This window comes from Centroberyx gerrardi, chromosome 3, assembly GCF_048128805.1.
Source record: "Centroberyx gerrardi isolate f3 chromosome 3, fCenGer3.hap1.cur.20231027, whole genome shotgun sequence".
In the NCBI taxonomy this organism is placed as follows: domain Eukaryota; kingdom Metazoa; phylum Chordata; class Actinopteri; order Beryciformes; family Berycidae; genus Centroberyx; species Centroberyx gerrardi.
Window position 1 is genome coordinate 12565469 of NC_135999.1, and position 17689 is coordinate 12583157.

At 40.8% G+C, this 17689-nt stretch overlaps 2 protein-coding genes across 2 annotated transcripts; one reads left to right on the forward strand and one right to left on the reverse strand.

The window, feature by feature from the left end:
* Positions 1 to 308: 308 nt before the first annotated feature.
* LOC139921793 (tetratricopeptide repeat protein 39B) lies at positions 309 to 7598 on the reverse strand. Its single transcript, XM_071912142.2, has 16 exons — positions 7498 to 7598; positions 7245 to 7376; positions 6473 to 6549; positions 5830 to 5959; positions 5613 to 5718; positions 5303 to 5368; positions 5049 to 5157; positions 4838 to 4905; positions 3036 to 3095; positions 2765 to 2926; positions 2572 to 2663; positions 2368 to 2488; positions 2130 to 2241; positions 1099 to 1216; positions 564 to 680; positions 309 to 423 (listed from the first exon to the last, which is right to left on the reverse strand). Exons 1-16 carry the CDS (start codon positions 7590 to 7592, stop codon positions 309 to 311), a joined length of 1680 nt encoding a protein of 559 aa, XP_071768243.2. The 5' UTR covers positions 7593 to 7598.
* A 3208-nt stretch (positions 7599 to 10806) lies between these two features.
* On the forward strand, positions 10807 to 17565 carry snapc3 (small nuclear RNA activating complex, polypeptide 3). The gene is made up of 9 exons (XM_071912450.1): positions 10807 to 11040; positions 11712 to 11795; positions 11898 to 11979; positions 12202 to 12306; positions 12424 to 12573; positions 12764 to 12846; positions 14446 to 14604; positions 17007 to 17114; positions 17212 to 17565. Exons 1-9 carry the CDS (start codon positions 10808 to 10810, stop codon positions 17357 to 17359), a joined length of 1152 nt encoding a protein of 383 aa, XP_071768551.1. The 5' UTR covers position 10807; the 3' UTR covers positions 17360 to 17565.
* Positions 17566 to 17689: the final 124 nt, after the last annotated feature.

Genomic DNA, 17689 nt, shown 5'->3' on the forward strand with positions numbered 1-17689 from the left:
TCATACTGATAACCTGTTTAAAACACCTGTTGTTGTGCTGCCTATCACCACGTGAGCAGAACCTATACTACACCCTTGTGGTCAGAGTGAGCTATATACAAACACATATAATACTCAAAATTCAAATGGCTCCTACAGCAAGAAACGTCAGACATGAGTCTGGATGCATCTTGTTGTCAAGGAGCTGTAGAGACACCAAGAAGCTCATTTCCAGTTTGCATGTATATATGAAGGCAGTGCACAGGGATAAGCGGGGATTTGTATCCATTTCTTCCACATTTCAGTTGAGGCTCCTGGCACGTGGTCTTTTAAGCTGGTGTACGTGAAGGGTGCATTTTGGCAGAATAAGTGCCCATTGTGTTGAGTGCTGCATGTATGCGGAAGTGTAGCCTTGACTCCATGTTGTAATCTTTGTAGTTCAACCTATAAAATAAGTCAGAAGTTAGCCCCTCCTATAGTATGGCAGCATACTTGCAAATAGAACACAAAGGTAGCCGTTGTTTTGTATGTTCAAGACTCTCTGAATGGGCTGTGAAACATGGAAGGCCAGAAAGAACACTTACTTGGCATTTTCAATCAGGGTGATGGCCTTGTTGATGTCACCTTTCTGCTTGTGAAGCAGGCCCAGCTCATATGTGGTAAATGGCGCCAGATAGTTGTCATACTTGATGTCGTTTTCACTGCAAAAAGATAACATTGAGTCACTGCCATAGGTCTCTTGCACTCTCTACAGTTCGTAGACCCTGGAATAGCCTGCCCGAATACATAAGGCTGGCACACTGATCAAACGCACATGTTTTATATGTTTTTGTTTTATAGTGTAAAGGAATCAATAGTAAACTTTGTTTTATTTGAAATGGACTTCTTGACTTGTGATAGTTGTAGTAGCAGAAGTAATAATGATTATCGTCATCACAAATTGTAATAAAAGCTATGTACTGATGACAGAATAATATCTCATTATTGTTTTAAGTAACATTTTCTGATGCCAGTTGAGTGCTTTGATCCGATCAGTGCAGTAGACTCCCACTCTAGTAATGTGCTAAGTGTTGCAATGAAAACTGAGCAGTGCCATGACATTGGTCTTTGTATTCTTACCTGGAAATGACATGAGTGAAGCAGAGCTCAGCCTGGACAAGACGCCCCAGCTGTCTCAGACACAGACCCTTCAGCAGCTGGACAAGACACTGGTCATCCACGTGATACTCCGATGGGTCTGCACGAGAAACACAATGCCATTACCTTCATTTTAACGATTAGAAGTACTCAAACTCAGTATTTACATGAAGAGCGGAACATCGTCTCTGCCACGGAACTTAAGGTCCAGTGCAATGAGAAACGCATTTCTCAAATTTCATGGTATAATTGGTATGGTATAATAAAAGGGCCTGTTAATATAACCCAAATTATTATAACTGTCAGTACTGTGAAAGTTTGACTAATGCCCTTTGAAAAACTCTCCCTCTGGTCTCTTGCTTTCAACAGAATCAAATAGATTTTGTATTCCAATCTACTTCCTGGTATAAATGATGTGTAAATGATGTCACCTACACCCAGGTTTTAATGAATGCTCTGATTGGTCCTGCTAATGTTGTTTTATATTTTCTTATTCAATCAATGTTTTTATCTCTTAAATTGTATAGAGATATTGTACAATGTACTTTTTAACCCTTATGTAAATGCAAAGTTTTTCAGATGGTTTACTCCTTCTGCAATTTGTGCATAACAATAAACAAACAACAAAGTATGCATAGTTAACCCTTGTATTATGTTGAAAAAAAAAAAAATGAGATCCATAATGTTACAGGTCAAATTGACCCGCACAGTTTAATCAGGTGTTCCATACTCTGTCAGACAATAGCCAGCCAGCTACTCAGCAAAAATCTCAGCACCTCCGTTGTTGCTGGGTGCCTAAGTTCCAATACTAGATATTTGTTCCCCACAGATAAAAATATTGTCATGCAGTGGATGGCACAATCATAGGGAAGGTCAGGCTCTCACTTACTCCTACAAGCTTTGTACCATCTACCCATCAAAAACTGTAACAAATGATGTTCATTGTGTTAGAAACCAACATCAAACTTTTGAGTGTTGAAATCATTGCACTCGATCTGTAACAGTTAACTCACTCGGATCATCTCTGAGCTGCTCTTCTGCTTTCTCTAAGGTGCTCAAGATGTTCTGCGTCAGCTCTGGTCTTTTGCCAACGACTGTGAAGCCATTCCACACATACATCATTTCCTGTGAGAGAGGAAGAATGTTCTCATGTAAAATAGAATAGGGAGAATCTTGAGAGCATCAACTGGCTTGATACCCATTGTGTTGTAAATTCATTGTAAAAAGGTGGGTGTGCGCATGTGTCCTCACCAAAGCAGGGACGACTAGTTTCACAGGGTTATGGGAAGAGTATCGCTGCGCCTTCTTTGCTGCAAACTTCTCCGTTGGAATAGACTTCCCGGCAATCCTCAGTCGGAGGCCATCCACCTGCCTACAAACCACACAATTCACACTTATCGTACAATAGTTATACAAGAGAAATGTACCCACATAATAGTGCTCCACCTAGCGTACCTGAACAACTCTTCCACATTTTCGCCCATTTTATTCACTTCTTCCTCAGGGAGCATGCTCAAAATGGCAGCTTTCTGGAATACGTAGATGGCCTATGAGAAGAGGGGAAACATCTTGTCATAAGAGATAAACAGGTAGCTAACTTAAAGCACTCTTACTACATGGTAAAAGGAGAGGAGTTTATATTAGTTACCTGGGACCACTTGCTCTCTTTGCAGAGCAGGTCAGCATAACGGTATGCCTCCCCCCACTCTTGCTCAAAGGAGTAGGCCCACATCAGCTCCCAGTAGCACAGGTGGTGAATCTGACGCCACTCTTGCTGTGCCGCGATGCATGCCAGGAACTTCTCCTGGGCCTGGGGAGAAATACTGATTTTTACAATACTGACAGAAATATATGTTCTGACATTGTATTTTAAACAAAGTTGAGCTGACGAAGACGCTGTTCACCAACATATTACTCACAAATGTGAAGTTTCCTTTGAGCAAAGCAATTCTTGCAGTGTAGAAAACAATGAGGGCTCCCTGTGGATCAAATGCAAAAGCAAACAAATTAGGAGTGTCGTGCGGGCGGTAGATTACCCAATATGCAAATTAGATCAAATCACCAAACTGGAGAAAGTTAGTACCCACTACTAGTTGCTCTCTGGTTCCAATGGCATAATTATTTTTGAAAGCAACATTCAATATGTATGGCCGTTAACATGTACCTAACCTGTCAAACCCAGCCTAACACTAACATTATACTGAGCCATTACAAGTATAATTCACACTGTCACAGCTGTCTAGACCGACCCTTAATCTAGACACTGCGGGTAAGGTTTTGAACTGTGGCCAACAATTCAGGGAGGAATTGAATTATTACTAGTTTGAGTTTAGGTCTAGTCAAGGCAGAAGCAAACAAACAAACGCCTAGCCCAAGAACAATCTTATTCGTGCACCCAATTAATGACAAATTCATGGCAAGGAGTATTCAAGAAAAAAACCAATATAATGCACTCTGACCGATCTCTCCCCCCTTTTTCTTGTGTACCTAACTCCATCAGTTTTACAACTTTTAATGACCCTTTTGTTCATCCATCCATTCTCTATACCCGCTTATTGCTATTCAGGGTCATGGGGGGGCTGGAACCAATCCCAGCATGCATTGGGCGTAAGTCAGGGAAACATGCTGGACAGGTCGCCTGTCCATCACAGGAGGTCCACCCTTTTGACACCATGTCTAAACAACAAATGACTACAAAGCACTCTGACTGAGCTCACCTTCTCACCACCTTCTTTTTTACATACCTAACTCCATCAGGTTTTTCAACTCTAAAATTACCCTTCCATCCATCTTCCCATCCACTTTCTATTGCCGCTTACTCCTATCGGAGTCATGGGGGGCTGGAGCCTATCCCAGCATGCATTGGGCAGAAAAAAGGGAAACACCCGGGACAGGTCGCCAGTCCATCACAGGGGGTTCACCCTTTTGAAACCATGTCTAAACAACAAAGAAAATACCTAAAGGCAACACCAGTTGTCAGAGTACATCTGCTGTTTACATTCTGAGCAAGCTACAAGCTGGGTTTATGATGATCCCAATCACCATGACCCCAGGGCTGTGATTACTTAAGAACTTCTGAGGGATTTGACACACCAGTCCTGGGTCACACCCCACCCAAATGTTGATGGGGCAATTTAGTGTTCATTTTAAAAAGGAATGCGCTCAGAGTCTTATCCCCGTCTTTAACATGCTCCTCTGCTCCACCCGTATTCCTCCAGGACAGGTCGCGATCCATAATGTCATCTCAACGTTATCTCACTTTCCCCCTCCCATGGTGGGGTGAGGTCACTTAAGGGTCAAATCTAGGTTCTGAGGGCTTTCTAATTCCATCTGACATTGCAGGAGTCACGACAAGAGGAAAAACACTATACTATTCCACTAAGGGACACTAGGGAAAGTGTGAGGTCTGCCTCCGTCAAAAGCTGCAAAACACCAACACCCCAAAGTCACACTTACATAATCTATGTGCACTAAGGATTTCAGCTCATTTTTGAATGTTGCTTAATTTGCTTGCAGCAGTCCTGTAGCTATGGAGGTCTGCTGTACCTCAAACAATATACATCACTGCTGGACATATTGTTTTATTATATGAAGCCTACCACACATCTTCAGACAGGTCAAGTGTTAAATAAACTCCATAACTGCATTTCAATTGTGTAAGTGGTAGAGAAAGGCTTCCCCAACTGCCCAACCATCTTATTGTGTAAAATGCATAGCTTACATTAGGGAACTTTTCCATGTAGGGCTCCAGCAGAGCTTCAGCCTCAGTAAGGTTTCCTTCACCAGTACCTTAAGGAAGGAAAAGAATGACGGATAGAAAGAAACAATTTTCTAATCATTAAAAATCCTAAAATCACAAGAGAGACAAAGTTGCTTTAAACTACAAAGAAGTGAATGAAGGCTTTGAACCCCCTCCCTCATGTTGTTCTCACCCAGGATCACAGTGATGTAGAGGTGGAACATCAGCAGAGTCAGGGTGCTGAGGATGGAGCGCAGGCCGTTGCTGGCTGCCCCGGCTCTCAGCTCCGACAGACCCATCTCCTGTAAGATCATTAGCAGATGGATCTTTGTGAGCAGCGAGTAGCAGCTCAGCGTTTCTTATGTCAAATCAAACACTATCAGTACTTTTGTTGTATACAAAGGCAGCGCTCATTTCTTTATTGTCTTATAGACTGGTAGCACCTACCCTGTCTCCAGAGAAGCCCAAAAACTCCATCAGTCTGAGGACTCTGGATGGGAGCAGAGACAGCATCTGACAAAATAACAAAAAAAAAGGTAGGTACCCAGGTGGTTAGGTTAGCTATATTATGAGACAACCTCAGCAACAGTATTTTGTCCTTTAATACCCCTCAATAGTGTTAATCGTTCACTATCTATAGTCACTGATCTGTGAATCAACAGTGCTTAACCAGATTACATTATACTGCAGGACCACATTATGCCTGTTAGAGCTCTCAAACATCATATGACAGAAAAATGCGAGGTGTAGCTCTCACCAGATTGAATGATCCAATGCCCATGTTGACACCGCCCTTGAAATGAATGTGTGTGCTCTTATGGTTGTCCATGTTGTTTGTGATGCTTGCCATGGCTTGGCAATCCCTAGTTGAAGAGGAAATACATTTTATAATAAACTTAAGTATTGTCATAATTTTGCTCACTGTCTGCTTAATACATCATTTCCCCAGCAGAAGTGGCTTCCAAGCGTCTTACTTGTAAATCTGATAGCTGTTTCTGATTTTCATCCCTCCTTTGATGAAACCGATTATACTCTCATCCAGGAAAGTGAGAGCTGCCTTCTGCAGCAGAACCTCAGCATAGCACAGCTCTGCATGCATCTCTTCTGTTAACAAGGATTGAAATGGATGAAGTTATAAAAATAAAAATTGATTAAATTGATATTTAATGAGGCCACACCAATTTGCATTGTGCTTTTTTGTAGCATTTGCACCCTTGAACCTCTTGTACAAGCCCATTAATAAAAAAAAAAAAAAAAACTTGTATAGTGCGTTGCTTTTGTTGCCTATATTTCAGCAGGTTCACAGTTCCAATTTATGGTCTGTGTTCATTTGCAAGCCCCATCTTTTCAATCTAGCGCGTATGCAGGACTAGTTGCACTCACTTGTGTTAACACTGCACCCATGTCATAGATCCAGACCTCAGTCTACTATTTTGCTGTTGGCAAAGAGATTTCTGGCTAAATGAGTGCAAGGAGGCCATTGTCCAATTCACTGTCCAATACCTCTGGGGCTCACTGTGTGTCAACATGGCGATCAAGCAGAATGTACAATCTGTAAGGTGACGGCAGATAAAGATAGACTGTATAGTCAGTGGATAGTGTAAGGTTTTCACTCACCTTCTGTCAGGTTGTCTGCTGGTTGCTGATACCACAAGTTGGATATGGTCTCCATAATTCCAGTCTTTTTCCGAAAACTATGTTAAGGAACAGTATATTGTCACCATTTTTAACAACAATTTCAGCAGTAGCAGGATTGTGTCTCCAACTCTCTTAGAAGGGGTGATTTTTTAAATTCAGCTATGTATATGATTGTAATTTTGATACAGGACATTTGTAACTCGGGAATGTACCATATACAGTTGTACTGAAGAAATCACCAATCTTTTTGTTTGACTTCCTTCACTCCTCACTTCACTCTCGTTTGCACCCTATTTAGTGCACTTAGTATTTCCTTAGCACTCCTTAGAAGCACCTTGGTCTCCGCCACCTATCGTTAACCTGATTGTGCTCACCTGTTCAGCACCATTTAAGCTGCTGCAGCCCTGCGCTCTCCCTCTCATTCCTTTTGTCATGGGGCGGCAGTCAATTCACCTTTTCTGTGCATGAGTACTGATAACTACCACTCCAAATCATCTGTGTTCATCAGCCCATGTGTGTCTGTTTGTTTTTTTCCTACATCTGTGTGTTAAATAAATCACCATTCACTAGACTTCATTGAGCCTCCTCATACATACTGGCACTCTAACCGATGCCGCATGATGATAGTCACCAGCCAATCCTAACTCTTATTTAATAACAGTAGTACTCATTATATTGTGGATTTAAGGAAGACATCCTAACTTGAGACTTTGTAATGAAATTGTTGCTGAAACAGAATCTTAAGTCGTACCTCTGGCATGTCTGTAGAGATTCTCTCAATGATTCCATGGCAACATCCATGTCTCTTGGGTCAAAAGTCATGCCTGCCTGCATCACCAAGATGCTGCTGTAGCCCACTGCATGGTACATACTCTGGTCCTTCCTGAAGGTAAAAGCAATAAACTCTTTGTTAACAAAGCAGTACATCTGTCCAGTGTTTAAAAAAAAAGTTCCACGTCATTCAAAGTCAAAGAGAGATCCTGTTGTCAATGTGAGTGACATACCAGGGTTTTAAGAGAGCCAATGCGTCAGAGAACCTGTTGTTGAGAAACAGACCGAGGGCAGAGGAGCACTCCTTCAACGCAGTCTCCAAATCCATTTTAGGTGACCTGCATGACAGAGTGGCAAAGTAAAGTTAGGGTTCTAGGGATCTCCATGGGGTGATTGGCTCGGTGCAGTGGCAATGATTCAGCAGGTTAAAGGAGGTACAATATAAGCACATAACTAGAATAGAAAAAGAAGAATACATTAGTAGAAAATAATCAAACAATAAAAGCAAGAGACTATAATAATTGTGGGGTTATGTAAACATATGCTGCTGACAATTAACACATTAAATAGACTGTACAAGTAAGAAATGGATTACATTTAATACAAAACATTACAAAACGCTGTAACAGTGAAAAGTAACAGTGTTGCTGCTGCCAAGGCTAGAGAGGATTACTGGAGGTAAATTGCAGATAATGCGAATGCATAAATAAAACTGCTTATCACTGCCCCGTCATTAAGGCACAGTGCTCATACTTTTTATACAGTATTGTTCCGCCACACCGAGGCTGTGAAAAGATTTTCTATTCACAAAGTCGGCCTCATGTTCCTCATGGCTGCGGTGATGGGGGATAAAGATAAATTAATGCAATATACTGCATCAGTCTCGGGAATCATAGGGGGGGAAAAAAATAATTGCACAACATGCAACAGTAAATCACAGGTTATTTATTTCCCCTTTTTTAACCTGGAGTAGCTGCCAGGTAATTTGAACGTTTTGCTGCGATACATGCACATATCCCTCTAAAAAGGGTTAAACATTACATTTCCAGCGCGCTTTTGTGTCCTGAATATGCTATATGAATTGCCAAGGTCCACCTGGAAAAATAAATCAATACATTCGAGTGTTCATTTTGAAACTGAAGACGATTTCTTCGTTAATCTTTAAATCTTTAAATTTACAACCGAGTCGGTTTGGTCAATTTGCCAAACTTGCCCAAATGCTTTTTGTGCTTGATGTCTTTAGTTAGGCCTACAGAATATATTAAATTATAGGCTATAGAAATGTAATGTAATCATGAAAATAAAAAATTTAAAAACAGTAGCCGAGGCCTATCAAATAAACATCTGCAATCTTGTCAAAATGGTGATATGCTACCAACTTTTATTTTTCACAACTTGCCTAATTTTTTCTTACAGTTTTAAAGACAGAAAACATTAGACAACCAACTTGTAAGAAAATGTATCTTATTCTACGGTTGCACTCAACAAACCGCTCCGGACCTACCTGTTTGAGTGAATTATCTTCACCTCCGTTTGATACTGGAATCGGTGTTGGATAACAAAATGTAAATTGAAAATACGCTGCCGAATAAAATATGTCTTTCCTCAGTAGCCTACTGCTCAAGTGCTAGTTAAAAAAGATATTAGAACAAACTTTGTCTAGGCTGTAGAATGAAGCAAGCCCTGCTCGCACGCAGACAAAACGGTAAAACTTGCCTCCTGTGATATTTATGGAGCAAAGAGTCCGGGAGTGGCCAGAAAACAATGTGGTGATTAACTCGTGCGCATGGCATAGCGTGTACACGCCGCTTGCAAAACGCACGCACGTAAGGAGTTAATAGGCTACACTGAGCAGCTCGACCACACACCCCCTTTTCTGAGAGGTGGTGTTGCAGCGCTCCAAGCACTGACTGATTAATCCAAATTCCTGCAACTGATCGAACAAGTCTGTAACATCCCTCGTCTACATACTGATAGGTAGCCCATTAGCTCTCAATATCCTTGTCAATTGACAGCTGTTACTCAATAAAATATCAGGCTAATTAAACAAATTCTGCAATCAGATAAATTCACCTAAAGTACATTTTTATTTTATTGCCAAACTTTCTGAATAAGCTAAATAGCACACAACTACGCGCATGGCATTGTGGGCATGTGTTAATTAATTTGTTTACAAGAATAATGAAATTGTCAAACAAAATAATGAAAATTAATATAAGAATGAACCAAACGAGGGAACGATATGTATCTTTTATAGGCTAATTACCCAAGACTGGGCCGAGGTCTATCTACATTATCTAATCTAGATGACTGTGGAAAATAGGTTTATCGCATGCGCACTCGGAAGCATCTCGTGCAAAGGGTTTAAAACTTGCTCCCCCAAACCATAGAAAGATGAGCGCACCTGCACCGTGTCCTTAGATAAGGCTGCTGAAGAAATGCACACAGTTGGTATAATTAAGTCTTTGACAGTAACTTGTTAAGTAAAGTAAATGTGTTATATTGATACCACATGTAGCCTAATATATTAAGCCTATCAAAACCTGAACATGAATAGCTGCAACCTAACCTGTCTGAAGGCCAAGCATAATGTTTACAGTTTCACCTGGATCGTATTCATGACCCAAACACCTGTCATCAGTCTCAGGCATCTGATGTCAGTGTTCTCTTCTCTATAATGTAAAACAGGTAAACAGAGAACATTATGTGACATGAAGCCCCTGGGGCCAAAGGCAGGTATTTGGTGAAAAAGAGAATTAATATGAATCACTGAGAGTTGTTTCATTACTGATTGTGGTCAGTAACTCAGCCTGATTAACTTGTTCAGGAAGACAGGCTAATTACATCAGGAAATAGCCAACTAGGCTACCTGTTACTACCAAAATAGTTATGCCATAGGGGCTTTCTGGAAGACAAAGGTGATTGAGATTAATAGGCTGCTAGTTATGGAGCTGGAGTTTCAACTAATGTTGCCTTCAAGTGCAAGACCAGAAGTCACAAATATGACATATAAATAGAAAAATAACAAAATGGACCCCATATCAAAAGTATTTTTTTGGTGGCTCATGTTTTAGGCTACTTGAGGAATCAATTGGCACAGTGCTACTTTGTACTGCTGTGGCAGAATGAAGAGGAGAAAATCCATATCAGGCTCTATTAAAAACAGAAATGCATGACAACAAGTTAAGCAAAGAGTGAAAGCAGAAACATACAACAATACTAGCTATGCATGGGATGCCAAACAATAGCCTATTTTATATCATTGTTACCATTGTTACCATCAGTTATTGACATAGGAGCTCTCCGTCCCTTATCACATCTTGGCAACTCGGGTCTTATTGAAAATTCTGACTTCATACAACTATATTTCTGTGTATTTCCCTGCCGCCATCTCCATAATAACGTTAACATGTTATCGTGTTTTTTTTTTGTAGTCCACACCTACCCTGTTCATCATGACCCCCATCACACAAGCGCCACCACGCTTAAAAAAATACATTTCCCATAACGCTCAATCTACGTCACGTGGTTCTGAAGGGAAAAATGGCGGCGTCCAGCTCGTCCACAGATCGCAACCCAAACATCCCAGATTATGAATATATTGATGTTAACACCAAACCATTTCATATCGGGTCGTTCAGAAACGCATGGCTGGAGAAACTGAAGCCTTCCACCTACTCGTATGAGGAAGAGGACGAGGATACATTTGATAGCAACTTTGCAAAGGAAATGGGGATCACTGCGGAGACCATGAGTGAAGTGAAAGCCATCTGCAGGTAGTTAACGTTAACGTCTCTAGATCCTGATACCTCAGCTAGTTAGCTCGTTCATGGCTTTGCAGACGTTTTAACAATCGGGGTCCCTGGCCCCCATTCGGAAACCATTTTTGTTGTAAGAATATCTAGGGCAGAACTGCTTGTTTGTGTACTGCAAGGATGTAGTGGTAAAGAAAAAGATGGGTGAACTGACCTCCAGTCAGTCACCATCATAAGGCAAACCACCAATAGAAATTATATTTTCAGAAAAAAACATTACTTTCTGCTTTTTCCTTGGAAGACAATATCTTCATGTAACATAATAAACATAATAAAAAAGTGGGTAAATTCAGTTTAGGTGGTTTACCCTCTACTACATCCCTGGTCTACAGGCCTACAGTCTGGTGTGGAGATAACAGTAGAGAGAATCTATGATCAGATCTCTGTCATTATGATGATACTGAAACATTACTGATATTAAACCAGCCTGCGTTTTGCTGGGGACCCGTTTGGATTCCCTCAAGATCCCGTGGTGGTCCTCACACCTCACTGTGGGAACCACAGGTTACCACTGCTTACCAAGAAATTCTGTCTATTTTGTCTATTACTCTATTAAATCTTTATTTTTTAGATGTTTTCTCTGTTTCAAAATACTCAACTAACCACTTTTGTTTTTGTTTCTTTCTTTCAAGTCTGGATTCACTTCGCTGTCATCCTGTGGATCAGCCCCCTGACACAGAAGTTGTGCCTCCGGACTCCACTCTGAGAACGCTGGTGTACGACAGTTTCTCAATTTGTACCAGTAACACCATGTCTCAAATGAAGCTACGGCATGAAAACTAATCACATTACAATGCACTGTGATTCTCTTTCAACAGACAAAGGAAAAGGAGGCAAGATTACAAAGAAAATCTGAAAATCAATAAGCGCGGTAGACACGAGCTCTACGCTGATGAGATGGTGAGTCCGCCTGAGGGACTGCAGGTGGAAATGCTGCCAGTCTGCATTCTGTATGGTTACTGTTATCCCTTTCTGCAAGGCATTTATCTTTTTTCCCTTACACATGCAGCCCATTTCCGACAACTGCTCATAAGTAAATACTGTTGTTCCCTTTGACAGACAAAGCAACATGAGCTTTAATGCATCTTTAACGTCAGCCTTGGTTCTTTGTTTGGTTTCCAGGAGCGATTAACCGTTGGAAGAAAAGCAGAAGACGAAGGCCACATGGTCCCTGAAGGGGAGCTCATTCTAACCATCAACATCTACTATCCCTCCATATTTAAGAGAGTGAGTGGGCGTTTTGGTGTTTACCTTTCTATTTCAAAACCCTCCAAATCGGACCATCTTATACAGTTCAATATGGTGGTTCAGTACGGTGACAATACGGTGTCCTTTTTCCCTCAGTTTAAGTATGTCAGACCCCACATGACTCTGATGATGACGGGCTCCCACAGCTTGGCAGACCTGAGGGACGGCATTTGCTGCGTCAGCGACTTGCAAGTGTGTGGCGAGTTCAGCAACACGCCTGACATGGCTCCAGACTTCATCAGCAAAGTGAGCGCACATAACCATCCACAATAACTGAAAATATTCACTATGAGTTTCCTGTGGCTGTACCGCTCAATTTAAGAATTTCATACAAGTATAAATGTGTATATTGTATGGTGTCAATATCCAATCAATATGTGTGAACATGAACAACTCCCAGGACTTAGAGGTAATAATTTCATGTATTCTGTTTCAGGATCATTACAAGTCAGCCTTCTTCTTCTTTGAGGGAGTTTTCTATAACGACATGCGATTCCCAGAGTGTCAGGACATCAGCATGTAAGTTTCACCTCCTGATTGATTAATTGATTGACTGATTTGAGTTAATCTCCTCTTCACATACTCATTTACACTCATGGTTTATAATCCTTTGCTCTAATTGTCTGATCAGAGTGAATTCCCCCTCTGCTTAATCAATGATGAGCAGAGGGGTGATTAGGAAGATGATTAAGAAGCCTTAAATCATTATCAAATGTAAATGACTGATGACGAGTCACTATGCACTATGACCCAAAGCGAGAGGAACGGGGTAGTAGAGGGCTTCCTAGCACACTAGTGCAGATGTGTCAGACCTGTTCCATCAGGCTGTACAAAGCACCGCATTTCACCAGAAAAAATGAATCAGCATGATATGATTTTCTACAAGAATAGCAAATTTTAACCAGGATTTCTATCTGTCATTAATATACTATTATAAGTAATTTTGAAATTGAAAGTAATTTTAGCAAATTGGTTACCTGTGACATACATCACATTGCAAGCCTTCCAACCTCAACTGCATTTGTGGGCAAGAAGCTTTTGACAGTGGCCACAGTTCAGGACTTAACACAACAATTTATGAACTTGCACCAAAAAACGGTGTGTCCATAAAATATCATGCAGCACATTTAGGCCTGTGAGGCAGGCCATATGCAAGAGAAATGTATTTAATTTCAAGATTCATTGTTTTCCTTGTGTAAGTATCACACACACACACACACACACACACACACACACACACATTGAAGTGCCACTTTTATGCCTGTGATGCCAGCTGTCTTATCAGTCGGGAGTATGTACTTGTAGAAAGTGAAACATAACCAAACTTCATTTCTTTTGCTTGACTAAAAGCCACGTAGTCTACACTGCCATTGATTTGTGGCGTTCAGCAGCCTCATGTTAATCGTGGATTTGAATTTCTCAGTGCGTTGCTTACGGTTGACACAGCTGCTCTCTGTATTATCTGGTAACTCTGATGACGTTTACAAGGACCTTTGTAGTCTGGATGGATGCTGTCGACACCCTGTGACTCAAATCAGTTTCAAAGTTCAAATCAGCATGTCTTTGTACCCCACCACCTTCTCATGAGTTGGGTCCACGCTTACTAAAATAATCCTGTTTAAATGCAGACCGGAGCCAGCGATTAGGAGTATTTGGGGCAGAACATTGCACTTGAACTGCTTTGATTTTCACACATTTATCTCTACCACTGAAATACCCTAAAAGCTTGTCTTGGGGATAGAATTGGCAAAATGTTGGGGAGGTGTGCTTTATGCATATTAGTTAGCAATCCATTCATTCATTCATTAAAGGTCAAAACCGAATTATATGGCCACAGTTATTCATACCCTCAAGTTTTACGTCCAATTAAGATTATAAAAAGCTGTTCTTTGGATCACAAGGCTGCTATGTTATTGGAAGTATCCAAATTCAGTCTGTTACATAGAAATCTGTTGCGCATTTCTAAACAGAGGAACCTCAGGTAACCTGGAACCCAGATGGATTGAGCTCAGTTTAATGTGAATTGTAGTTCTGACATTTTGAACTGATAAACCAACACACAGCAGTGTCAGCAGATGTGCACTGTGCTGATGTATTTTCTCTGTGTCTGTTGTGCAGGACCACCATAGAATGGGCAAAGAGCCGCAACTTCCCCTCCTACCAGCAAGCCAAGATGGAGGACACGCGGTTTGCAGATCTGAAAGTGAAAGTGGGCTTCCCCTACCTCTACTGTCATCAGGGAGACTGCGAACACCTCGTCATCATCACAGACGTCAGGTTATTGCTGTGTTTTTGGTTATCGTTGTGTCACTCGTACAAATTTTTTATGACCCTGTCTCGTTTCAATACCTAGCTCTAACAGCAGTGTGACATCTGTGTAGGTTTGATAGGTATAGGTATCAATACCAGCGTCTCAATGATTACTTCAACAGGTGCTGAGATTTCTGGCTTTCAAAACTCACTTTGCAGCCTGTACACTGTTTTGGAACAAAAACTCCCTGTGATTACAGAACCAAATGGGATATACTTTGAGCCCAAGACCATGAAGCTCCGCCCCCTGCAAAATCACCAGGGACCGTATCCACAAAGCTTCCTAGTACTAAGAGTTGGTCCTAGTGGTGAAATTCTAAGAAAACTCTTAGAGTGATGACGTTTTCTAGGAATTTCCCCTTAAAAGTAAGACTAAATCCTAGTAAAGAGAAAAGCTATTCACAAAGCATCTTAGCCCTTAAGAGAGCTCCTAAGGTGGAAAACTGTTAAGAGTAGAGAAGAGGACTTTTAGGAGCTTAGGAGTTTCTTAAGGAGACGAGAAAATGGCTGAAAGACGCAGAAAAGACGCATTAATGCTATTATTATTGTGAAAGTTATCACAATGTTAAGATATTTAGCAACAGGCAAACAGTGCAGCAGTGATGATTTAGGTTTATGCAACCACATAGAACAATCACACAAACAATCACCGCTCCTTCACAGACTCATGTTGTGATGCAACCTGTTTAATTCCCACTGGACGTGCGCACCGTGCACCAACAGAACAGCAGCTATGGATATAGCGAGTTTTCTCTGTATTGTCTGGTCACTGATGGGACACACGTCCGCATCATCAGCAATATACTCTTGTTCAAAAATCCTATTCATATAGGCTTGCCAATATAGTCTATAAATTATACTAATACTACTGAGTCTTGAGCCATTTTCACCAAATCTTAACATCAAATTAGTAAAGTATAATAACATTATTGCATTCACCCAAATAAAGGCATAATGCGTCAACCTGTGAGGACCGTACAAGTATTAAAAAGTACCGTTCGTATGGTTTTCATAGATTTTGTCCAATCAGCTCTATTTTTTATTTTTTTTTGATAGTATAAGCAAACCACGCGTTAATATCGAGTAAATTGTGTTTTATCTTGTGTGATTCCTTGTGTGCATTCTGGATGACAAAAAGAGGCGTGTTGATTTTTCTTGATCAACCAATGACAGCGTCCAAAAGAGAGCATCACACCTAGCAACGGGGTCAACCACACCTCCTCACTAAGATAAAAGTTCTTGTCCATTCCTTGCTCAGAGTTGCTCTGAGAACTTTCCTAAATCACTCCTAAGCTAGGACTCCTTGCTAAGGAATTTTAGGCTAAGATAAGACTCTCTGAGAGGACTCTCAGAATGTTTGTGGCTACGGCCCCAGATTGCTGGCCTACTAAGGATTTAAGTTCATACTGCATTGTGTTGTAACATAGTATATATCTTATAGGGATGGGACCATTCATCAAAAGTAATATATTGCAATACGAAAATGTGATAATCATGGGGCAGAAAAATGAATCGCGATATTAGCTACATTTTATTCTGCTGTAGTAATCACAATTTCACAAGCTCTCCATCCAAATTATATTATTTGCACTTTGTAATGACATTTTTAAATTGTTTACATTCTAGCAAGCCAATGCCATTGCTGCAAAGATTTATGGTTCAGAAATAGACATAATTCTGCACAGTCATACTTTGTTGTCATTGAACTTTCATTTATTACATCGTATCGTGGTTGTATCGAATCGTGTCATGAGATAAGCATATCGTCCCATCCCTACTCGCTTAATGACCCTGCCTTTCTATTTTTAATACTAACCACAATGCTAAACTAATCATACCCTTTACTTAAATAAACCGTACCACTATATTACGATTATATGGTGGTTCAGTTGGCCACAAGGTGTAATTTAGTCAGCACTTTGCTTCTGGACCAGAAGGTTTCATGAATCTCTGTATTAATACTAGAATAGGCCTTTTAGACAAAGCACCTCATTGTCAGACAATTACTGGAAGTGGGTTTATCAGGATTTGACTGCTGTTGCTCATGAGATAAAGAGCTAAATAAGGTATCCTTGAGGTTTCATGGATAAGTCATCGTACTTCAACTGTGTGCTATGTTAACTTTAAAAACTCCACGTGTTAACACCACGAAGCGCTGTGGTTGCAGTTTTGCACAAACACACACACACAGCCCGGCTCTTATGGGGGCGCTCCTCCCAAGCACCTAATAATACTGCACAAATGTTGTATGTAAGCAGGGTAACCGTAACCAAACGTGAAAGCAGCTTTTAGTAGCATAAATGTGAAACAAATTTGTGTGATCTTCAATGGCTGATGCTTTTCTCCCCTCTCTTCGCTGCATACTGCAGACTGTCCCATAAGAACGACTGCCTCGACAGGAAACTGTACCCGCTCCTCACCCACAAGCACCGGGTCGCCACCAGGAGGTGCTACGTCTGCCACGTCTTCATTGGCAGGTGTGTAAAATGTTACATCCATAACGTTATGACAGCTTTGGTCTGTCACCTGAATCAAAATTGTGAACCTACATTTCACATTGTTTCAACTCTCCAGATGGCTGACTACCAACGACCGGTTTGCTCCGAGTGACCCGTGTCTGTTTTGTGACAAGTGCTTCCAGATGCTGCACTACGACGCTCACGGCAACAAGCTGGGAGACTTCCTGGCCTATCCCTATGTGGACCCTGGTGCATTCAACTGACGCTTTTCTCTATTGAACTGCTGATGTCAATGATTTAATGCTGTATAATACAGACACATTTAAATTACTTTATATTTCATTTGAAATAGAAATGTATTGCCAATTTAGGAGATGTATACTTGTTTAAGAGAGGAAAATATGTTTCTACATTTGTTTGCACAATAACAGCTTTCATTTTAAACTGACTTTTGTTTTGTGTTTCAAAAGTTGTTTGAAATCAATATTAAAAGTATTTACTGGTACATTACCATATTTACTGCAGTGCACATTTCTTCCATTTAAAAGCTTACTTGCATGGTTTAAGTTGGAAATTATTCAAAATTGGGAGGC